A 24403-nucleotide genomic window follows, 5' to 3' on the forward strand; every position below is an offset into this window, starting at 1 on the left:
TTGGGAAAAAAAATGTATCTGCCATAGTAGTTGTCTTCCCTTTGATTTTCTATGAATTAGAGGAACTCAAGCAAAATTAGAAAAAGTATCCTAGTAAGTTTTTTTCCCTTTAGTTTTATATGCATGTAATAAATAATATTGTAAATTTTAGTTTGGATCACCCCTTTTCTTAAGTTCTAGTATACCTCATTTTCCTTTTATTCATTTGGATCTATTTTCTTACCATTTAGTTTCACACTGGACATCTTAATGAGAGTTCTATCCTACTTGTGCTTATTTGAGTAAAGGCCGGATATTATATTCCATTATCTAAAAAAAACTTGTGTTTATCAGGCCATTTCTCGTGGGGAGTTTCATTTTATGGTTACCAAGAGTGCCATGTTATTTAAAAAGTTTTGAATTGATAAATGAAATAATTTACTTCAATGTTATCTCATTTATCAATAATTTACTTCAATGTTGTCTCATTTATTGAGAATGAAACTCCTATGAAACTACCATTGAGATTGTCCTTATGTTTTATACTCCCTCCGTCCCTAATATAAAGGATTTTAATATTTTGCTTGTACTATTTGATCACTTGTCTTGTTCAAAAAATTTGTGTAAATATAAAAAACGAAAAGTTGTGCTTAAAATACTTTAAATAATAAAGTAAGTCACAAATAAAATAAATAATAAATCTAAAATTTTTTGAATAAAACGAATGGTCAAACAGTACAAGTAAAATATCAAAATCCCTTATATTACGGAACGGAGGGAGTAGTTTGTTTGTGTTGTTTGTCCGTGGCATGAGAGGGAGAGATCTATTAATGGCTATCAACAGAGTTTCCCAACCGATGTGTCTTTGTCAAGTGCAAAATAGAAGTACAGCTGGGGCCCATAGGCCCAGCAATTACTAAACTTTGATCCGTCTCCCCTTACAAATCAAGATCTTCTGTTACAACAAAACTAGTACTGGTATTAACAGCGACCAAAGAGCTGACAAAACATAATTAAGGTTATTTTACCGACTTAATTACCATGAAGCCGACCAACATAAGTACGTTAATTACCTTTAACCCACATTTATGACTCTCATTTGATGCCACTGTGGAGCGTTTTCTCCTTCCTACATCCCACTCCGATTAATCTCTACAAATAATACTATGGTTATACTCCTCCTTCCAAAAATATTAGATTTATTGATATTTTAGTTTTTTTTCAAATGAGTTAGTTATATCTGTAGTTTTTATGTACTTAAAACTTAAATAAAGAGATAAATTAAATGTTTAATTAGAACCTGAGAAGTTATCTGATTGTTTACATGCATACGCATAAGATGAGTTAATTTTTTATTGGTCTTATCAAAATAATATGTCTAACTCTTTTGATGGACGGAGTATATACTTACAGTATGCATTTTTCCTATGATATACTACTATAAAAACAATAGTGATATTGTTGTTTCTGTCACCGGTTCACTCTCCCCAACTTTTACTTACTCCCTTCATTTCATATTATAAGATTTTCTAGCATTGTCCACATTTATATAGATGTTAATGAATCTATGTATCTAGATTCATTAACATCTATATGATGTGGGCAATGCTAGAAAGTCATATAATATGAAACGGATGAAGTATTTTACAAATTAGTGAATAATATTTTTTTAATCAAGTGAATAACATATGTTCAAATAAGCATGAGTATTTTGCTAGTTTGCATATATGTTAATGGTTCATCTGTAATGCTACTGCTGCACTATTTATTATATTCGGTCCTTTTTCTTCTCACCGCCTATGGATGCTGGGCTCTTTTTTTTTTGATTGAAGCCAACTTTTACCCTACTAAAATTTTGAATGGTTTGGTTTCAATTTTGTAGTAGAGAGTTCTACTCTACCAAATATGGTAGTACGAAAAATTTGCCAAGTGTTTGACACTATCAATATTGTTTCTTTAGGTAGCAATATTTTATAAGGACAAAATTTGGTTTCAAACCAAACTAGCATGTTATTCCCCATTAATGTTCCTTAGAAATTTTTTTTAAAACATGTTTTCAACTTTCCTCAAAGAATTATCATAAACTCAATTTCAGCCATCAGTTATCATCTTAGTCAAACAGGACCTTGGCATCAGCCCTCAGCTAAAATCCTAATTTTGAAATCTTAGAAAGTAATTTTAGAATTAAGGCCATGTTTGGATAATGGGATGGGGAAACCTTATCCCACCTTCTGGAAGGGTAATTTTTAATTCTAACCGTTCATTTTATGTATCTCGTTTCATCTCAACCCTCCACTTATTCCTATCCCAATCCCACCCCTTTTAACCCATTATCTAAACAGAGCCCAAGCCCAAGTTTACGGGTTTATCTTCATCACTTCTATTGCTAAGGCAAGAAAACAATCTATCTAAAATTATTCTTAAAAATCAAAAATATTACTCTATTTTTTGGATTATAATCCACTGGAGGCTGCATTTGTGCACACGTAACCCTATTGATATGTTGGTCTACGCAAATGATGTGCATGAGCAGTGGAAGATAATAAGTTCCTCCTGTACTTCACCGACAGGAAGCATGACGAATCTTGGAACCAAATCGGAAGCAGTAGCATGCACTGCGATGATTGGGCATGCATGTGTAATAGTATGGCGCATATTATATAAATTAATGGTCTTGAAGTCCATGGGTGTAATTAAGGAACTCCTGGTAAAATGTGAGAACAAGAGGAGTTCATCATGTCTGAAACGTCCAATCAGTATGGGGAGAGCTCTGCTCTATTGTCCCGACGAAACGCTATGGATATGATTGTCCAAATTGCACAGTATAAGCAGCAGTGGTTACTGGTTAACAAGCTTGAAAATGGTTGGTCAACAGTTGTGCAATTGCACAGTAAATAAACAGGATGTGAGTGTTAGAGATCTTGAAAATCGTATGGTGGATGTAACTTATTACACATCTTAATTTAATGGTGTATGTCATGCACGAAATTAGATGTGGTAATCATCTCTACTATAAAACTTGCCCTAAGCAATAACACTTAGACTGTGTTCTTTTGTTGGTGTTAGGAACTAATCCCTCACGCACGCAAAACAAAGTGACTCATTAGCACATAAATTCATTATGTATTAGCTATTTTTTTGAAAAATAAATTAATATGATTTTTAAAGCAACTTTCGTTTAGAAATTTCTTTTATAAAAAACACTGTTTAGAAGTTTGGAAAGAGCGCGTGTCAAAAACGAAGGAGATGAATAGGGAAAGGAGGGGAAAGAACAAGAAAATTTACCAGTTGCCGAATTCATGCATAGTATTTGGCCACTTCCAATCTGAGCTCACCTCCACCACTGCTGATTCATATTCTTTTCACAAGAGACAGAGACAGACAGACCAACCTCTGCATTCTGAACAGTTTTGAATGGTACTTAATTTGAGCAAAAACAGATATTGATCGATCTGATTGCAGTTTGCACTTGAAGATCATCAAGGTTGTGTTAGCAAGAGAAGTGCGACGAAAGGCACCATGCAGTGGACGATGAAATCCATGGCAGGCTTGAGAAGGTTCCATGGCAGGAAAACCACATGCGAACGTCCTGTCAAAGTAGAAGTCGCTCACATCACATAAATAGGGGGCCAAAGTACTGCCTGTCCGTCCATCCATTCACTGCCTCGGAATGGGGGGGCCAACGCCAATCGCCACCCAACAACATAGGCGAGCTCCTTCAATTTGTGCCGCACCGCATCACACACGCAGGGGCCGCCCGGCATGGACCATATTAATTTACGCACACATGCGAGCATCTTTTATCATCATCGTCTGGTCTGCAAGCAAAAACACTCTTCGGAAAATAGATAACGACATCGGAAGCTGATTTCGATGTAGCTAGATAGTACTTTCTCTGTCAAAAAAACGAATTAGTACTGAATGTAACACATCCTAGTACTAGATTCATAGTAGGATATGTCACATCCAGTACTAGATTAGTTTTTTATGGTACGTAGGGAGTAGATAATTAGACATATACTTCACCTGTCGCTGTTGAAGCCCATCGTGGCGCCACACTGCCACTGACAGGTGGGTCTATCATGTTTGTCGTCACTAACATGTGGGCTTCGTCTCGCTCAGCTTATGGAACCTGATCAATTGAATTATATTTAGTAGAATCTCCCATCAACCCGCGAGTCCCCAGCTTCCTTCTTGCTGCCGGTCTCAAGGATCCCCTCTTGATCTACTTGACATCATCATTGCAAACAACAGAAACCCTACAAAGATCTCATGTATGCCATTCAGTAAGCAGTAAACAGTATGTCCTCTTATTTGTCATAAGCAAAGTGTAGAAACTATTTATCCACATATCCGGAAGTGAAAAGACAACTGATAAGCAACCTAAAAGGGAAAATAATTATCCCTGGGGTATACCTACAGTTAGGGCTGGATAACGAGCCAGCTCGGCTCATTTGAGCTCGTTATGTTAACGAGCCAGCTCAGCTCGGCTCGTTAATGTTAACGAGTTAAAAGGCTAGCTCGGCTCGGCTCGCGAGCTAGCTCGTTAGACTCATTAACGAGCTATATCTTATTAATATCATATTAATAATTTCAAATTTACCATTTTATTATGTATTAACATAATAATAAACACTAACTAATATAGTACTTACTATTTATGAATAGTTTTATGTAAATAAAAGACTAAGCACTAGTAAATAAACACTAAGTTCATGAAGATTTGGTGATATTTTATACTAACGAGCTAAACGAGCAGCTCGCGAGCTATCTCGTTAAGCTCACGAGCTAAAAGGCTAGCTCGACTCAACTCATTAAGACTACGAGTTCGAGTCGATCTTAGCCGAGCTTGCTACAAGCCGATCCGAGCCACGAGTTTCGAGTTTTTTGTCCACCCCTACCTGCAGTGGTTTATTATGTGCTGCAGAGCTCGTATCTAATGGCCACTTCAGGCGCATGATTAATATGACAATAACTGATGAAAACCGACTGGCAAGTCAAGAATAACCAGCATGCATCCTTGACTAAGCGCACACACCTCATGGGTTCATCCTCAATTTATTGTCTGAAATAAAAATATGGAGGTGCATTCAATGAAAGATATGTGAAGTAGATATCCTTATCACAATTATTTTGAAGGTCAACCTAAAATTATTTATTCTGCATATCATGCTTATTTTGTTAAGGTCAAACTAAAATTATTTATTTCGCATACCATCATCATTTATGCTTATTTAGGTGAATTAGTTATGCAACATAGTCTGAGCAAATCACACACACAGAACAAAAACATAATGATGTTGAATCATATATTCCCCTACTAAATGGCATGTTACAACTTTTTTTTTTGCAACATTGAAGCAGGGGCGCGGAGTGAACATATTTCAATAGCTACACTTTTAATTCACTAAGAGGATTGTGAAACCACGTATCCCATGACAGTAGAGTAAGGGCTTGTTCAGATTGATGCTATTTCAACTATATTTTGCTAGAGTTGCTAAATATGTGCATCTATTTAGTTTCTTGCCAAACTTTAGTAAATATATAAGAAATCCTGCCAAAATTTTATCAATATTGTCAAATTGCCAAAATTTTGGCATTGGTAAAGTTTATTTTGCCTACAATCTGAACAACCCTTAAATATTTTATAACCGAGGTATAGAGGAATAATTTAGAATGCTATATCGACAATGATATGGTTGTATAATGTCTTAATTCTTATCCACATAAGAGTTATCAAAAGAATCATCAAACTCCGAACCAAACAGATACCTATATCGGTATGGTCTTCATATTATAAATGTAGGTAGGCACATAGGTCTGGCTGTTGTACTAATTCATCCCTCTAATCTTCACAACGAGCAACCAACAGTTCTTACAGGTATGCAATGACTTCCTGAAAAATAATTTTGCTTTACGCAGTCTATTAATTACAAACTAGCACTAATAAACTATAGAATAGCTTCCAACAAGAAAGGTGAACAAAAGATTTAGCAGATACAAACACTACATTGGTGAACTTATATATTTATTGAGAAGTACAATGAAGTTTAATTGCCAGAAGATGAGTGCATGACAAGCATACCATGGAGAAGCACAAGTTTTTGCTGGTCACAACCAATTTACACACATCGTTTGCAAAAGATCCTGCTCCAGAAAACTGTCAAAACACTTGATGGTGCTCCATTAACTCATGATCAGCCTGTCAAAGAAGAATAGACGACATCAAATCAACAGGACGTCCGGTCGAATTAATAGCGAAAGATAGAACACCAAAACTTAAATGGATTCATGCCTCCAACAACCAAAGAGAGAGGCGCCTCTATTTATTGTCGTGGTTGGCACTGGTGAGGAGTAGAAGGCCCAACAAGCCTTATTTATTCCTTCCTAATGCCTTGGCCTATTTACTGCATGGGGCTTGGATGGTGAGACTTCAGTTTTTATTATGCATCAGCGCCCCTCACTCCCCCTGCTTCTTCTTTATGAGAATTAGAGTTAGGGTGCAAAAGCCATGAATGCTCACCCACAAGAAGCAGTTCATGATTACAACGTAGTTAATGGTGTAGGTATAGAAGTATGATGGTCAGACGGTACAAGAGAGATTTTAAGATATGGAGGACTCTGCCTTGTAGGTTTCACTCTAGTGTCCATCACCATGAATTGAGCCATCATGTCCAAGGTCACACGCTAGCTATCCTCACTTCTGTGCTGTTGAAATCCAGTAGCGTACTATTGGAGCAATAGATGGCCTTTGTGGTTCAACTAACATGCACCGGTTTTTTATTTTTCCATTGGGCAGGAAGTTGCACTAAATTCTGTGCACTGTTAATTCCTTGTTCACAGAGATTGCATCCAGCGGTATGAGTGGCATGGCACAGCAGCTTTTACCACCCCATGCAAATGCATGCTAATCGAATAGGCAAAGCCCTGGAGCGAGCAAAATCTTGAACTGATATTAAGCGGAGAATCCTAAGTATTCTTTGAACTGCTCTATCTTCAGGGAGGGGGGGTCCGCTTTCCTTAACTCCAAGTCCAGTGCTGTAGTGTTAACTTCTGAACAGAACCACCAACATCACCTCAGTTACAGGCGTCTGCTGCTGCTGCTGCCGCCTGAGCTGGGCAGCAGCTGCTGATCTTGCTCGAATCCTACTACCACCCTACACAACAACTTACAAGGCAAGCAAGGGGCCTTGTAGATTTTGTGGTGGCTCTCCTGGGCTGGGTGTGGCATTATGACGTGTACAGTCCGGGCATGTAGAGCAGCGCAAGGCCGCCTTAAATGGGGAGGAGGTGGAGAGATTTGAGTCATTTAAGGTCACTCTACTTGTCATCTTCAATGCCCGGCCTGCCCTCCCCTTAATGGGGTTGGATGAAGGCCATTTAAGAACCCTTCTTTAGTGTCCACGCCCTCCCCTGCATGACCCCATCAATCAAAAGCCCATTGTAGAAGAGAAGCAGTCCCCCCTCCCTCCACTGAATTCTCTTCTCCTCCTCCATCTCTTAGTACTACAACTAGCTCTCAAGAGCTCACACCCTAGAACTACTTGTGTGTGTATATAAGAGCAGGAGCTAGCATCATCAGCCAAGATGACCACTGAATTCCTTAGAGTGGAGAAGTACCTGAGTGTGAAGAGGATGGAGCTGCAGCCGGAGCTCTCACTAGGGCCGACGTGGCCGGCGCCAGGCTTCGTCTCCTCCACCACCAAGAGCACCAAGAGCTCATCGTCGGAGTCAGACGGCAGCTCCAGGAAGAAGAGGAAGCACTTCACCTGGGAGGAGCCCGTGTCGCACGCCAACCTGGAGCTCCAGCTCAATGACCCCCTGCCCCTCGACTGGGAGCAGTGCCTTGACCTGCAAGTGAGTTCCTCTCCATCACACTAACATCTAAACATATAGTTATGAAAAACAATTTAGTGCAGAGACTTGTTAATGATTGTAATATTCCTACTACTAGCTAGTTAAGTATAAGCATGATACATTGCACATTATACTTCATATATAGTATTATAATTAGCTTATCTTGTCGTGTGTTTATGCCTTGATGCAAGCTATAGCTCCTGGCTCTGAAACAATAGTTTTAAGAAATATATAATTTATGGCGTGCAACTCCTATTCTTAGAAGTGTCCACCTGCCACCGCCATGGCACGTGCGTACGTGAAACTGACGTAATATTGAGCTGGCAGAAGTAGCAGAGCAACTAGATAGACCAGCAGCACCCACATGGATATTGGTGGGCAACGCATGCAGCTTAATTCAACGTGCATGATGCCACTTGTGATATCTAGCTACTTGCTCAACGTCCAAAAGATGCAAAACTTGTTGTATGATATGATGCTGCCATGATTGGCTTATCATTTGATGTAATAGTCCCCGTTGTTTATCTTTTCTAATGCCATGTGTATATATGATTCTGTCAGTCTGGAAGGATGTATTACCTGAACAGGAAGACCTTGAAGAAAAGCTGGATCAGGCCCAAGGAGCAGAGCGTGAACCTGGAGCTCAACATCTCGACTACCCAGCCAACCGTCGTCGTCGTCCCCACCATTATCGATGGAGGAAGCACCGGAGCTGCTGCTACTCCAGTTGCTGTTGTTGCAGAGGAGACAAAGAAGGGTGGCACCATCGTCAGCTCTGGACCTGGAGGCAACATGGTGGCCGTGCCTTGTGTCAATTGCCACCTCCTCGTCATGCTCTGCAAGTCCTCCCCATCCTGTCCCAACTGCAAGTTCGTGCAGCCGTTGGCGCCACCACCGCCGGCCATGCCGCACCGCAAGCTCGACGCCGTCAAGCCGCTGGAGACCTTGAGCCTTCTCCATTAGGGCAGTCTAGCTAGCAGTTGGTGCTTGCTTGCTTGCATGCATGCATGCCCCCGTGCTCAAAGGGCAGGTGGCTGTAGAAAGAAAAAACCCTAGTAGCACGTGGGCAATTAGTACTGTTTGAGGGAAGGACTATTGATCACTATGTTAATCCAGGGACTTTGACATAGAATGGTGAGGGTGAGGAGGAGGCAATATAAATGTATTATTATTAATCAATCAATTAGTTAATAGTAATGGTGATAGATGTGCTAGCTAGTTACTAGAGATGAATGCTTTCCACTATATGTGCGAGTATACTTACTGTTGCAGCTTGGAGAAGAGGACGACGGGTGCAGCATCGCCATGGCTTAGGATCCGAGTACACTGCACCGCGCAGCAGTACAGCTCTGCGCTGCTCTGCTGGCTTCAATGAAACTGAGGCAATCAGCTGGGCAGTGAATGTATCGTCCTTGCTCTCGTCTTCTCCATTAAGGAAGGGTGGTGCCGAGCTCTTCGGCGCCGCAGCGGGAGGCACGCAGGCCATGACTGTCGATCTGCCATGGCTCAAGAATGCAAACTGTTAGAGGGTAGATTTGGGCCGAGTGAAGAGGGCCATGAATGCCACACCTACTACTCCCTTTGTAGCACATTCTATCCGATCACTTTTCCCTTGCCTCCCATCCCCAAAACACACGGGGGTTTAAGCACTGACTCGAGAGGATAACAGCCTGAACTACAGTGATACTGCATAAAGCTAGCAAAAAGTTCAAGGGTCCTAGCTAGGTGGGGAGGGAGGGAGTTGTTGCAGTGTGCAAGTACAGATCGCAAAGCTATGCATACATCAGTCCTGAGAAACTAAAGCCAGGGCACTCCCCCAGGGAAGGCAAGGCGTCCAATCTTCATGTGGACATGTCCAAGCAGGTCGTCAGGCCAGTACACCACACGGCCTACCATTCTCATCGCCTATTTCCCCAGCAATCAGGGCGTGGATCATCTGCTCTCACACCTTTGGCCCTAGGTAGAAAAGTTCTGTTTCTTTGTCACAGAACATTTTAAGCTAGGTGTTTCATCTATGTGGCAGAATAGAAGATGATTTATGAGCTAGATGGTGGTGGTGGTGGTGAGCAGTGAACATGTGCCGGGTTAAATTGTGCACAGTGAACCTGGAGTTGCAACCCATGAATGGTTGACATGTTTCTGTGAAGTGATCTGTGGTGCCACAATGTACCGGAGATGGGTGTAAATACGCCGCAAAGGCAGCATTCAATTGGGGTTTTGGCGTTTATACCATATTAAGCGGCTTGTTGGCAAGAAAGTTAGGTGGTTTCAGTTGTACATCCATGAATCTGGATAGGCCTTCAGGGGTACACAATCTAGGTCACCGCAGAGAAGGGAACAGCTTATTAGTTCACATTTATGACTGGAACGAACTTGCTCAGCCATAACCAACTAATACTGCAGAGGTACTAGACGATTGTTACTGCACTAATGGTCCAAGAGAAAATGAGAAGTCGATTCATGAGTGGTCTTGTCAATATCAAACAGTCAGTAAAGTACAAGTCTACACTCTACAGGTGTGGCATTTACAAAGTATCTAAATGATCAGTGCACACCTTCAAGCAGAACAGTAAAGCAGGCACAGAATCAGAATGATATTATTCCATCAGTGTGCTTTGTAATCGTTAAGCCAATTATTAACCCTAAACATATCAATGCTACAGGGTATCAGAGTTTGTTGATTCTTAATTTCGTATGGTTCTTTTCCATGCCAAATAGATGCATTTATTATCACACAAAAATGGGGGAACAGCATACGGTAGCATTAGTTATATGGTTTCCATCCTCATAACCATTCTAGTAGAAAAATCTCATGCAATATACCTGGAACTGATCACCTCAAGAAGGCTTTCCTGGATGTGAATTAAGGGGATTGCAGAGGATCTGGTTCACCCAGTAAAAGCTCCGTAGCAATGCCATCTAAAACTGTCTGCATAATAAACAGAGTGTTTACATTATAAAAACAGAGATAACAAGAACCTCAATGAGAACTTACAGTTTGTTTATAAGAAAAAGGAAAAGAAAGAAACCTGGGTTCAATCAAGTTCCCTATAGTTCCTTGCCATGACATATCTTACAAAAATCAAGAATAGCCTCATCGCATGACATACATCTCTATGAAGACAGTACATGCAATCCTTCATCAGATTTGCACTACCTTTTTTCTGCCCATTTGACATATACCTCTATGAAGACAGTACAAATTTTATCTCACTTCCAGCTCAGCTCCAGGCCATTATTCATGAACGTAAGGTAGGGCATTAATAAAAGTCTGTCAGCAGGAAGCTGAGCATTAGATTAGTAAAATCTTGTCTTCTGGTAGAATTTCCTTTTCCTTCTACAGTGAAGGCTATTAAGAGGTTCATGAATGACGAAGAACAAGGAGTTTTCAGCACAGTCAAGTTGGGGGAACATAACCTTCCTGTTTTAAATGGAAGTAAATATTCTTCAATGCTGAATAGATTTCTTCTGAACATGCATGTGAAACATCTGCCACCAAAAAGTCGTGGAATTTTCCTTCGACCTCGATAGAGCTACAGCCAGGATTCTTCTTTACCCCTCTATCTCTCATCGTCATTCTCAGCATCTTCACCTGATCCCATTTATTTTTACTTGCATATATTTGGCTCATAAGTACATAGATTCCACTGTCTGAAGGATCCAGTTCTACAAGCTTATCTGCAACACATGCACCAATCTCTACATTCCCATGCATTCTGCATGCATTTAGAAGAGCACCCCAACCAGCCTCATCAGCTTCCATCGGCATACCCCTTGCAACTTCAAATGCCTCTTCCAGAAGCCCAACTTTACCCAAAAGATCAATCATGCATGCATAATGTTCTACCCTGGGTTCAATCCTATAAAACATTTCCATTTCTTTAAAATATCGTCGTCCTTCCGAAACTAACCCACTGTGACTGCATGAAGCAAGCAATCCCAGGAAAGTGATCTGATCAGGCACAATATTCTCTCCTTTCAACTGCTCAAAGAGACGAATAGCTTCTTCAGACTGACCATGCACGGCATGGGCCATGATCATAGTGTTCCAACTCACTACGTTCCTCTCTGCCATCTCATCAAATAATTTTGATGCTTCACCTACATCCCCACATTTTGCAAACATATCAATGAGCGCATTACCTAAATTAACAGTAAGCCCAATCTTATTACTCACAATGTAGTTCTCATATATCCACCTGCCAAGATCCAAGCAACCTAACTGAGCACACGCTGACAGAACACTCACAAGGGTAGCATCAATTGGATCCACACCTGCTGCAATCATCTCCCTGAATAACCATACTGCTTCTTCAGGTTGATTCAACTGTGAGTAAGCTGCGATCATGCAACTCCAAGAAACCACATTTCTCCTGGGCATATCCTCGAATAGCTGTTCTGCACTTTCCAAATCACCACACTTAGCGTATGCATTAACCATGCTCGTCCAGGAGTAGACATCCTTAACCTCCATGCCATCAAAAACCTCCCTTGCATATCTCACGCACCCACACTTCCCAAACATATCCACCAGCGCATTATCCAAATTGACACTCCGAGCAACACCACCCTCTGTGACATACTTGTGCAGCATGATCCCAAAAGCTAGCAACCCCATCTGACCAATCGCGGAGACAGCAGCCACCAGCGTCACCGCGTTAGGCCGCATGCCCCCAACAACAACCATCCTGCAGAACAGCCTCCATGCCTCGTCAGCCAACCCTGCCCGTGCATACCCATCCACCAGCGTCGTCCAAGAGACAACATCCCTCTCAGGCATTTCATCGAACATCTTGCCTGCATCATCCAGTGACTTGTGGTTCGCATAGAAGTGTACCAGCGCGTTCCCCACGAGCACGCTCTCGCCAACGAACCCGCACTTGAGGGCCGCGCAGTGGATGGCCTCGCCGCCTGAGGGGGTTCCACCGTGCTCCGACTCGGCGGCGGCGGCGGCGGCCTTGACCGCGAAGACGAACGTGCGCGCGTCGGCGGGGAGGCGATCCCGGACGACGCGGCGGAAGAGGCCCAGCGCGCGGGCGGGGAGGCGGGCGCGGAGGAAGCCCCGCATCATGGTGCCGAGCATGTAGGCGTTGGGCCCCGGGGATGCGCGGGCGAGGATCGCGGCGGCGTGGGCGAGGCGCGGCGGCGTGGAGAGCGCGCAGAAGGCGAGGAGGCGGGACGCCGGGAAGCGGTGCGCGGCGAGGCCCGTGACGGTGAGGAGCGCGTGGAGCTGGAGGAGGCGGCGGAAGGAGGCGCACGACTCGAGGAGGGAGAGCAGCGGGTGGGTCACCACCAGGTTCCGGTTGGTGTTCCACGCCGGCCGGGGCAGAACCGCTGCCGCCGCCGACCCCGCCGGGTTGGGGAGTGGAACGGGAGGCGTCGGCGCCATGGCCCCCGGTGCCTGTGCGTCGACGCGATTCCGTCAAGACATGCCCGCCGCGCGGCGCGGCGACAAGGCGCGAAATTTTGAGATGAGAAACGAGACGAGACGGCGGGCGGAGACGCCGGAGAGGAAGAGGAACTCGGCCACCAGAGAACGCGTGTTAACGTGGGCTGATGAGTAGTGGGCTAGCCCAGCCCAAGGAAAATTACAACTTATGCTTTTCCTTTGGAAAAAAACAGAAGTCCATTTACTCCCTGACCTAGGAGTATATTTCGCCGGAAACCTCTAAACTTTAGTCTCCAAACTATTGAAATGGTTCAGCTTACTATCAATTCTTTTTTGGATAATGCATCCAACTATTTGGTACTCCCTCCGTTTCACAATGTAAGTCATTTTAGCATTTCTCATATTTATATTCATGTTAATGAATCTAGACATATATATCTATTTAGATTCATTAACATCAATATTGTTAATATGAATGTGGGAAATACTAAAATGACTTACATTGTGAAACGGAGGAAGTAAGATTTATGGATGCATTATAACCTATCTCCTATTTCTCAATATCTTTTAGAATAATTTTATACATGTTGAAAAAAATAAGACTGATTTGACATTGAGGTTTTCAATTTCAAGCAAAAAGTTTGAAACTTTGATAATATTGTTATTCATGGCTTAAAAAGTTTGATGGAGGGAATACTTATGAAGTAAATATTATAGTCAAAGTTATTTAAGTTTAACTAATTTTGTAGGAAAATATGGCAATATTTTCAATACAAAACAAACATTGTATCAAAATATATTTAATGTTAAATTTAATGAAACTAATTTCATGTTATAGATGTTGCTATATTTTTTCGATAAACTTAGTCAAACATAAAGAACTTTAGCTAAGAGAAAAGTCAAATGACATATAATATGAAATGGAGGGTGTACTTTAGAAAAGTATCATCTTATTATAGAGATTCACATAGAATCTAATAGATTTTCAAAGGAAAACAAAGAAAATACAAAAAAATCATCAGAAAATAAAGAAGTAAAACAACTCTATGATATCTATTAGTGATATCTATTAGTAGAAAATAATATCATTATTAGTATCATTTTTTAATAAGCCCCACGTGCAAGGGAAAGCCAACGAAATCCCTCTAGTCCCCATCGTCTGGCTTATTTCCTAATAAACCAAAACGGCTTATTAGAAAATAAAAATGAATTTGTATGTAAAACTTTTATAAATATATTCTTAGTGACTTAAAAGCCAATGTTGAAAAATAAACTACATTAAAAATATCTCAAAATTAATGTTAAAATTAAGCTTGAAAATTTAAATTTTAGCTTTTTCTTTAGCTTATTAGAGCAAGTATAATAGGCTGTTTTAGCCAGCAATAAAACGGCCACGTCAGATTTGTTGATGAGCTGAGCAGGAGAGAGAGCGTGAACCGGCAAGTAAATTATCGCCGACTACACACGCGCTCCAACGCAGTGCAGCAACACCAGGTTAGCTATGATTGGACCACGCAGTTGTAGGTCCACGCGAGTTGAGGCGAAGCAGAAATGGCAAGATGAAGCAACGGCAACCGCCCGAGAATGCAGAGGCAGCGCAACGGCGACCACCATAGTGAGCTTGAGTGCGAAGTGCTCGACGACAACGGAGCGGAAAGGTTGCCGACGAGGCAACAAGAACTATAGCAGAGAGAGCTCGTTGATGGCGAGATATAAGCTGAGCTCGAGGACGACGTTGGCTGTGTTGGTGGTGACGAAAGCTCCGAGGTCACACGATGGTGCCATTGGCGGCGACGGAAGCAGCTAGCTCGAGGGTTGTGGCGACGGAGAGAGAAGTTGCGAGCTCGAACGATGACTGGAGTGACGGCGGTACAGCGTTTCCCGTGCAGCTGCTTGTCATCCTACTTCACCCTTGCTCCACTCATCCGTCGGCTTCTCTAACTCTGCCGGCGTCAATCCGCTAGCAACTGGCATCTATCTGTGTCATGCTCGTAGCTTGTGAAAACACATCCTCGCTAGGTTGCTGGCAGCAACCCATTCAAGCAGGAGGTGAGAAAATAGGTACAGTACCGCAACAAATAAGAAGATGAATTGGATGGGGGAAGCTTAAGATTAAAAAAATGGATAGAAGTCGGTGTAACCCTGCTTATTGTATACGTTAACCTTTGGCACTAGCTATAAGAAGCTGACGTGGTCATTTTTACCGTCATTAGCCGGTTGCACCATTGACCTTGCTCTTAGGCCATCCGATGGGAGCCTCTCACACCTGTCAGTGAGCATGAGCTAGCATCCCGTATTCCACGTCACGCTTTGCAACCGCTACTGGCGTCTTCCGCAACAGCGCATGGTCCCCACTCAAAAAAGCACGCAACCTCACTGGCAGTGGACCCCACCTCCACAAAACTGACCCCACATGTCAGTGGCAGTAACACGTATCACCCCCGCGAAAACTCTGCCTCCGCAGCACCAGACAAACCCCGGTGGGCCCGACCAGGTCACCAGGCGGCCCAGGAGGCCGATCAAACACTTCCTGGACCCACCTGTCAGTGACATATCCTTGGGGCCCCCGTGGCCCACACGGCCCCACGCTTCCGGATAAAACGCAGAGACCACACACACGAGGAAGCAACCACGCTCTCTCTCTCTCTCTCTCCTCGCGCCGCGCACGAACTCCAAAGCACACGGGCGCGCGCCGCCGCCTCCGCCGCGCCCCATGTCGCCGCCGGCGAGCTCGGGGGCGCCGGTGCAGGAGCGGCGCCTCGGGGTGCTCCTCTCCCACCTCCGCCCGTGCGCGCCGCCGGCCGCGCGGCGGGGCAACCACCACCACCACCACCACGACCTGCGGGTGCGGGAGGCGGAGGGAACGGGCGGCCTCGCCGCGTCTCCCTGCGCCGCCGACGGGAGCGGGGAGACCTCGGGAGGCCAGCGCTGCGTGTTCTGCGAGATCGTGAAGGGCAACAAGCCAGCCTACAAGGTACTACTCACGCGCAGCGCAGCTGCTCAGTCACCGTCCCTGCTCTGGTCTCGGGTTTCTCTGCTTCTTCAATTCGCGTTTCTCCGCCATTTCGTGCGGTGATGGCTCTCACCTTCTCTGCGCATCAACTTTTTTTCTTTCGCGTCACTAATCGTTTTGGTGTTTTTGTGTGGTTGCAGCTCTACGAGGACGATGTGTGCTTGTGCATCCTGGACACCAAACCACTGAGCACTGGGTAAGGCGCTAGCTAGTTGCGTGTCCTCGCTCTCGATTTCGTCTCTGCAACTTTTAAAATCCATGACTCGTTTTGTCTCTCTTGTTAAATTGCTAGTGAAATTTGGTTGAGTTTTAACACCTTTGATTGTGTCGCCGATGAGTAGGCATGAATGAATAAGTGCTAGATTCCGTTTGGATGAATAAACTGATCGTGCATTTGTGATTTGTGCATGCCTGCATGGTACGTCGCTAACTTCTCCATTGTGTTGGATTATGTGCTGCATGTATTCTTCATGTGCGCAATATAGATGGCACTTTGTTTTTTTTTTCATTTCACTAATGTGGTGGGTTGAACAAAAAATAATAATACTCCATATTTTCCATGTTGTTGAAGTATGCAAGGCACACGTGGCAACACGTTATACCATGCATCAATTGTGTGATGGTTGCATAGTTACGTCTTGTACTCATTTTCAGTTGATGAAATTGAACATCTCCCAATGCTGTAATATTGCTACTAGTCCGGTATGGTGGTTTTGGTTTTTGGTAGTTCAGTAAATTGCATGCCATTGATGCTTTTACTAGTTCATTACTCCCTCCGGTTCCATATTAATTAATGTTTTGGACAAGGTTGAGGTCAAACTTTTATAACTTTGTCCATCAATAACTTTAAAAATATTTAGTTTAAAGGAACTAGAACAACATATATAGATTTGTCTTTTAAAGCACTATAATAAAAGTAAACATGCATTTATTTATTATATATATTATAGTAGAAAAATAAAGTTAAAGATATATCTTGTAGACCGTGTCATTGTCCAAAACGTCAATTAAAATGAAACCGGAGAGAGTACAAATTTAACATAGTGCGTCAGGTCAACATGATTAACTCCTGGTTCTGCTTGGATGTGCATACTCTATGCTGTATTTGGGTGCTTTACATTCATGTGTTCAATAAGTATGAGACATTTAAGATGTTGCATTTGTTTGACATCATTAATGATCAATGTAAAATACGACTGCTGGATGTCTGGGCATGATTATTTGATCCGTTGGAAAATTTAAATACTTACTACATCAACCATTTTTTTCTGCTTTTGCAGTTTGTAAAATTGTGAAGGAACTAATGTTTTGTAGTCTGTATGCCATCTTAATCTTGATGTAAAGATCCCTTTGTGAGAAATGAATTTGCATGTTTTTCCCCAAAATTATTGGAAATGTGAATGTCATTTTTCATCAATCGAATTTGAGCATGTGCTTGATGCCACCAAATGTTTGTTGCCAGTTAGTCTAGTATGATGGTCCATTGGTCATATCATGGTCCCTAGTATTAAGACCGTTTAAAAATGGGAAATAATAAAGTTTAAAGTTGCATCAGTATTGGTCAAATATTTTATTGTATTTGCAATCATAGCTACTTTGCTTATAAAACTTAAAAGAACAAGATAATGGTTCTGCTCGCTGAAACCTCAATTTACCTATTTGATAGTGGTGTACAACATAGCTTTTTTTTGGCCAGTTTGCTGTTGATGTGGCTTGCTGTATGATCATTGTGGGGATGAGATGATCGGCCATATTGCTGGGTCAATCCCTAGTCCATATTGAAGCCAAACTGAATATTTAGGGGTAAATTTGAAGGATTGGGAAGCCAATCATGGAAGAACCAGTGATGTTTTTCATGTTAACCTAATAATTGTGCTTAGAGATAGAATATCAGAGTCAGAATGATAAAAATGTCTGTGCCTCACTGAGAGCTGTAGTTTCAGACCTCTGTTGTCATAGCCTTTGCTTAATGGATGTTATTCTTGCTTCCCTCCTCAAGCCATCCTCTTCGGCTGCTCTACTAGTTGTCTCTCGGTCCTTTCTTGTCTTGACCTCTTTAACACTCTTTAGTCTTTAATACTTAAACTACGAAATGGAAGAGCTGATATATCAGTTTTATGAAGAAAAGTTTGCATTGTTGTGATTCTGATACTGGTTGCAGATTTATGTTCTAATGCCTGTTTTTGACGGAACAGAACAAAAGTTAATAGAAACTATTACAAATTGAATATAGATTGCATAAAATGTGGTGAATTAGTTCCAAAGTATTTTTGATAATGCGGCAACTCTGGGCAGCTTGGGCCAACTGACTGATTAAATAATTTCTGCATTGAATCTACCCTTATATAGTATTTCTATCTGAGATTTAACGAATTGGTTCCTTTTCACATGCCAAGATGCTTTTGCGCTTAACTCATGATCAGTCCTTTCTGTTTACGATTGTAGGCATTCACTGATCATTCCAAAACGTCACTTTCCATCACTACAGGCAACACCGCCATCTGTAAGTTTTGGTTATGATGACAATGATCTTGATAGTTATGCAGACCGTACATGAACATTTACATTTTAACAAAATTTATAGGACAGAGATTTTGCAGATTACCATATACCCATTCTGGCCATGAGAAATTTATAGGACAGAGATTTTGCAGATTACCATATACCCATTCTGGCCACGAGAACATGTCTTTTTGGACATGGAACAGTCTTCAAAATACAACTTTGACCACTTTTTTTTATTGATAATATTAGCAAACCCCTATGAAGTTAAATTATTATCTTGTATTGGGGCATATTCTCTTCTCAGTAATTACTTGTAACCCCTATAAAAGCATTATATGTTTCCTTCCATTTGTTGTCTACTCTGTGTTTGATAGTAATTAGTAAACATTGCACGATAGGAGTCATTAGAAATTGCATGCTGCTTGTTTTGCTTTACCTCTACTTGACACAACTGGGAAATTTCTCTGGTTTGATTTTTTTTTAAAAAAAAAATACAGGTAATAGCAGCTATATGTTGTAAACTCCCACTTCTTTCCAGTGCAATCGTGAAGGCTACTCAATGTGGTATGTGCACTACAAGCCTACAACTTTGCAATTGTTAGGACAATTATGCTGGTGTTTTGCACTGTCCTCTGATGGCACTAAAGAATGCCAAAAGTGGCTTTGCTTGTGTAAAGTAGTTTAATAAAACTATGTAGAAAATCTTCTGAGCTCTATCTTTATCTTTCTGCCCCATTTTGTCTTGTAAGTATTGTCTGTGCAGGACCTTTCCAAGTTTCCCATTGTCCACCTACATGTTAAATATTTGTTAGACTATACATTACTACTATATTAGCAGTGCAATGATGAATGTAGTCTTGTTTGTGGCATTTTGTACATAAATAAATTAGATAACTCATATTCTATGTTTCTTCCTTCTCAAGTTGACCTTTCAAGCAATCTAAAACTGAATATCATATATATTAGAAACAAAAATGCTAGAACTGATCCCATTCATTCTATTTTTTGGGTTAAACCCTTGTCTCCTTGATGTTGAGGATATATTTATATATGCCAGATGAGACATAGTTCCCTTGTGTTGGACTGTGTTTGATTCCCTTGTATATGCCAAAATAATTTTCTACTTTACGCCAACATATATTACTTTGCTTTGACTTATAAAATCTTTGTAACATGTACAGATGCATTCAATGTGCTTGTCAACAATGGAAAGGTAGCCGGGCAGGTTATTTTTCACGTGAGTAAAACATCATACTTTCTATAATTGCCCACCCTAGATGTTTTGTCTAATTAAGCTTCTCAATGTAGAATGTCTGTCTGTGCATATCAAGTTTTCTAAGAGAAATGTATTATTGCAGACTCATGTTCACATCATTCCCCGTAGAAAAGGCGATAACTTGTGGTCTTCAGAGGTACTCAGTAATTATATACTCAATATCTACATATGTCTCGCGAGTTATCAAAATAGCTGCATGCCTGTTTGAATTGTACCTAATGATAGTTGAAATTGTTGCCGAAGTTTGTGTTGATGTGCTGGAATTGTGAATACACTGCAGACTTATGAAAGGAACTCTATCAAGCACAACCAGGAAACCAAAAATCTTGTTAGCGGCATCAAGGAACTACTCTTCCCACCTCAGGATGACAGCGCTGAAGGGTCAACGATACCGAAGGAACTCTAAGAAGTAGATAACCAAGTCAACAGGCTTATTTTCTGCTTCTCTCAGTCATCTTGAAGAGCACTGCTGCGAGATGAGTTGATGTATAGTTTGTACCTCATGCTTCAAAATTTTGATACTAACTGGCTAAGTAATCATCCTAGAAAAGCCAAATGGCAGAAACTTGCTAGTGATCTGAACACTTCATGTGAAAAAAAATAGTAAAATTGGGCTTGTTAAACTTGGTAGGCTTTAGCTCTGTGGTTTCATGGAAGCGAAGAACTGGCAAACCTGGGCCGGCCGGTGGTGAATCGTGGGTTGTTCCCACCTGCACAATGTTTTGATCTTTTTTTTTTTTTGAACATATGGAAGATGGATGAATATAAGGCGTACATTTGGTGGGATATTGAATCACTAGCCGTTTTGTTCTTAAGCATTGTTGCAGTTGCCAAATGGCATCCATATGCTCTGATATTTTCATGTGTTCTTTTTTTTTTCTTCTTTTGAACAGAAAGTTCTCAACTACTCGTTTTGGTAGATAATTTTGAATTTTAGAACTTAATTTAGAATTAGTTGATAGTTCTTTCATTGTTTTGGTCAACTCGGGCTTGTTGCTTTTAATCATTAAAACTAAGTACTTCCTCCGTTTCATATTATAAGACTTTCTTGTAGATTCATTAACATCTATATGAATGTGGGCAATGCTAGAATATGAAATGGAGGGAGTAGAAGCATAAAGCGTACCTTAAATATGCTGCTTCACTCTTGATTCAAAAGGTTTTATTTTTTTTTCTGGTGTAGGTTCTTCCTATCCAACAAATTCCATTGGCCATTGAAGAATGAAGAATGAGTCCACAGTTCCAAGCCAAGAGAGAGAGGGAGAGAAAATCTCTTTCTTGATTTTGTAGGTGTAGTCTTTGTTCCTCCTGTTGTCGCTCTGGAGAGTGGAGAGCTCTTTGAGAGGTGATTTTTCTTCACTCATGGAGTGGGTACTGGCGTACTGCAACAAGATGGATACACCTGTCGACCCTGTTGCAAGCATTACTGCAGCACGAAATTTGCCTCTTGGAGTGTGAAATCACTTCTATCGTTTACCCCTACAGCTTCGGTAAGTTCGATACCTGTAGATAGTTGTCATTTGTCAACAAACCAACAAAGGTTTACATAAAAAAAAATAACAAACCAACAAAGGCTAACCATACAATCATGTCAGCAGCGGTAAAACGGTTGTACAATTTTTTTACAATCTAGCACCTTTTTTTTAAAAAAAAAGTGATTGTAAATCGACCCCCATAACTTTTCCTAAATACTAAACACAAGACATAATGGATCTGAATCCTCTGCATTACGACACCGGAAGGACAGTAAAGTAAGGCCGTGTTTAGTTGCAAAATTTTTCTTTAAACTTTCAATTTTTCCATCACATCAAAACTTTCCTACACAAATAAACTTCCAACTTTTCCATCACATCGTTCCAATTTCAACCAAACCTTCAATTTTAGCGTGAACTAAACACACCCTAAGTCAGATATAGTGATTCAAAGCATGAAATGAACAGTGATAAAGGTGGGTACTCTGCATTACTACTGGGGTGTGTTGATCACTTACATTAGGGTTGGCTCGTACTAGTGGACACTTTATATCTTCTGTTTACGTTTGAAAAACAAAGTGATTCCCTATAACATTATCATATCACTTGTTCATTTTAGATCCAAAAGTGTTAATAGCTGACAAATGCACCATACTATTTACATTTACCTCAATCGAAAAAAAAAACATCCAATAGTCTATCGCCATAAGTGAATAATACGGTATGAAATGATTTGGCACCATCATGGATACCCTTTTAAGACTTAAAAATACACTAGGGATGACATAATTAATATATTGAGAAAAATATAATACAATAGTGCTACACACTATTAGCCTTAGGGCGCATTAAAACATCGGAATAGATGAGGTAATGGGTGGCACGGACATACGTATTAACTGTTATAAACTTAAAAATAATTTATTTTATTTGTTAGAAAAACATATATAAAATATTTTTTTCATTTAGTAGTTCGAAAAATATGGCGCTAAAAGCAAAAACGAACAGAGCTTTAGTGCCCTGCGTGAGAGCTTAATAATGCTCAAAAGACTTGCTTTTTTTTTTTAAGATAACGCAGCCTTGTGTGAGGCTCAACAAAAACTTGCTTGATTTTTTTAGATAACGCAGATTTGTCATGGAAGAGGATTTAAAGTGCTGGACATAGTTGATATGCTGGAGTTATACACTTGATAGTACAGTGGCAAGAGATGTGTGTTTTCAACCTCAAAATTCCATGTTCAATTCTTAACACGCACATATTTTCTACTTAAAAATAACTTACTGCATTAACTTCGCCATAATAGAACTTCTGTTACGTCTACTTGTTCAATACTATATTTGGATTCTACTATTCTAAAAATTTCTTCTTAAAATAACTCACTCCAATTTCGCCACCATAGAACTCCTCTTCTAAAAAAATTTCTTCTTAAAAATAACTTACTCCATTTAGTTCGCCACCATAGTACTCCACTGTTACGCTTACTTGTTCAAGAGTATATTTGGACTCTACTCTTCTAAAAGGAGCATCCGCTCTCACAATTTCCTCTTCATATCCACTATTGCAATTCCCTCTTTCATCTACCAAAACCGTCTCCCTCCAAATCTCTCTTTTTTTAATATGCTGTACATAATTGTTATGGCTGATCTTTTAGCATTGGTTATGACGCAAAGTAAATGCAGATGGTATTTAGGGGGTGTTTAGATACAGGGATGTAAAGTTTTGGTGTGTCACATCGGGTATTATATAGGGTGTCGCACTGAGTATTCGGGCACTAATAAAAAAAACTAATTACAGAATCCGTTAGTAAACCGCGAGAAGAATTTATTAAGCCTAATTAATCCATCATTAGTAAATGTTTATTGTAGCACCACATTGTCAAATCATGGAGCAATTAGGCTTAAAAGATTCGTCTCGCAAATTAGTCGCAATCTGTGCAATTAGTTATTTTTAAGCCTTATAATTACTATTTCATGCAGGTATTCAAATGTTCGATGTGATGGAGTATAAAATTTTTGTGTGGGAACTAAACAGGGCCTTACATTGTAATTTATTTTCTCTCGTGACTGATCTCTGAATTTGCTTATGACCAGTGCAAGATGGCCGCGTTAATAGTTAACCGTTAACACTTCTAAATATAATTATATGAGTTGAGTCTCCTCCATATTTCTTTTTTCAGATTATTTCATCTCATTCTACTCTCTTTCTCTTTTTTTAGCAAATTTTACTAAACCCCTGAGATTGAGCTACGCAGAGAGGGAAACAACCGTCATCATGGTGGTGCTGCCCGACGTCGGCGTCGTCCTCATGCTCACGGTGGTGGCATCTGGTCACAGAGGGAGAGCCAACGCGGGAGGGAGGGAGAGCCGACGAGGCGAGAGCATTCCTCGTGGCATGGGTGGCGCCGTGTGGTGACGAGCGGTGGTCGTGGAGGTGCGCGCGGGTCATACTGGCCGGTGATGCGTGCCCCCATGGGGACGTTCATGGTCAGGCAGGCCTACTTCCGTGGGGACGGATAGCAGCTGCGACCACCGTTTGTGCACCTGTCTCCGGTGTACCATGTACCATGTTTGTGTGTTTCTGCAGCTTTTACTTGGCTTGGCTTGGGTGGTGGGGCAATTGGATCTAGACTGACAAGTGTTTGGTCGCTAACGATGACAAGTGTTTGGTCGCTGACGATGACATAGAGGCACACCCTCTTCGCTGGGCACCGCATTTAAAAACAAGGTGAAGAGAGATGGGGAATAAAGAGGATAGGTTGGTGGAGGAAAAAGATAGAGCTGACTTGTTGGTCCCACTTCTAGGTGTATTTTGGTATATATGATGACGGAAAACATGATGGCGATGGCATGGTTTTAATTTTGTATGAATTCTAATATGGCATATTTGTAATGATATGGGTCCAATTAAACTT

The 24403-nt window shown here is 41.2% G+C and overlaps 3 protein-coding genes and 1 long non-coding RNA gene across 5 annotated transcripts; 2 read left to right on the forward strand and 2 right to left on the reverse strand.

Moving 5' to 3' along the window:
- Positions 1 to 3276: 3276 nt before the first annotated feature.
- LOC127757928 (uncharacterized) lies at positions 3277 to 5163 on the reverse strand. The gene is made up of 3 exons (XR_008013559.1): positions 4881 to 5163; positions 4006 to 4238; positions 3277 to 3797 (listed from the first exon to the last, which is right to left on the reverse strand). It is a non-coding gene; the product is annotated as an uncharacterized LOC127757928 (long non-coding RNA).
- Positions 5164 to 7386: 2223 nt separating this feature from the next.
- Positions 7387 to 9043, forward strand: LOC127758192 (uncharacterized). The gene is made up of 2 exons (XM_052283813.1): positions 7387 to 7836; positions 8398 to 9043. The coding sequence occupies exons 1-2, from the start codon at positions 7567 to 7569 to the stop codon at positions 8797 to 8799; spliced, it is 672 nt and encodes a 223-aa protein (XP_052139773.1). The 5' UTR covers positions 7387 to 7566; the 3' UTR covers positions 8800 to 9043.
- A 76-nt stretch (positions 9044 to 9119) lies between these two features.
- On the reverse strand, positions 9120 to 13401 carry LOC127758191 (pentatricopeptide repeat-containing protein At2g22410, mitochondrial-like). The gene is made up of 3 exons (XM_052283812.1): positions 10866 to 13401; positions 10660 to 10765; positions 9120 to 9332 (listed from the first exon to the last, which is right to left on the reverse strand). The coding sequence occupies exon 1, from the start codon at positions 13223 to 13225 to the stop codon at positions 11234 to 11236; it is 1992 nt and encodes a 663-aa protein (XP_052139772.1). The 5' UTR covers positions 13226 to 13401; the 3' UTR covers positions 9120 to 9332; positions 10660 to 10765; positions 10866 to 11233.
- A 2459-nt stretch (positions 13402 to 15860) lies between these two features.
- LOC127756217 (adenylylsulfatase HINT3-like) lies at positions 15861 to 23603 on the forward strand. Of its 2 annotated transcripts, XR_008013205.1 has the most exons (9): positions 15861 to 16199; positions 16379 to 16434; positions 18684 to 18741; positions 19241 to 19307; positions 19925 to 19980; positions 20102 to 20155; positions 20300 to 20505; positions 21203 to 21509; positions 23469 to 23603. XR_008013205.1 is itself a non-coding variant. In XM_052281612.1 (7 exons), the coding sequence occupies exons 1-7, from the start codon at positions 15939 to 15941 to the stop codon at positions 20423 to 20425; spliced, it is 678 nt and encodes a 225-aa protein (XP_052137572.1). In that variant the 5' UTR covers positions 15861 to 15938; the 3' UTR covers positions 20426 to 20820. The 2 variants fall into 2 exon arrangements, 1 of the variants encoding a protein (XP_052137572.1); XM_052281612.1 differs by lacking the exons at positions 21203 to 21509; positions 23469 to 23603 and having other exon boundaries at positions 20300 to 20820.
- Positions 23604 to 24403: the final 800 nt, after the last annotated feature.

The sequence above is a fragment of the Oryza glaberrima genome, chromosome 12, assembly GCF_000147395.1.
Source record: "Oryza glaberrima chromosome 12, OglaRS2, whole genome shotgun sequence".
Lineage (NCBI taxonomy): Eukaryota > Viridiplantae > Streptophyta > Magnoliopsida > Poales > Poaceae > Oryza > Oryza glaberrima.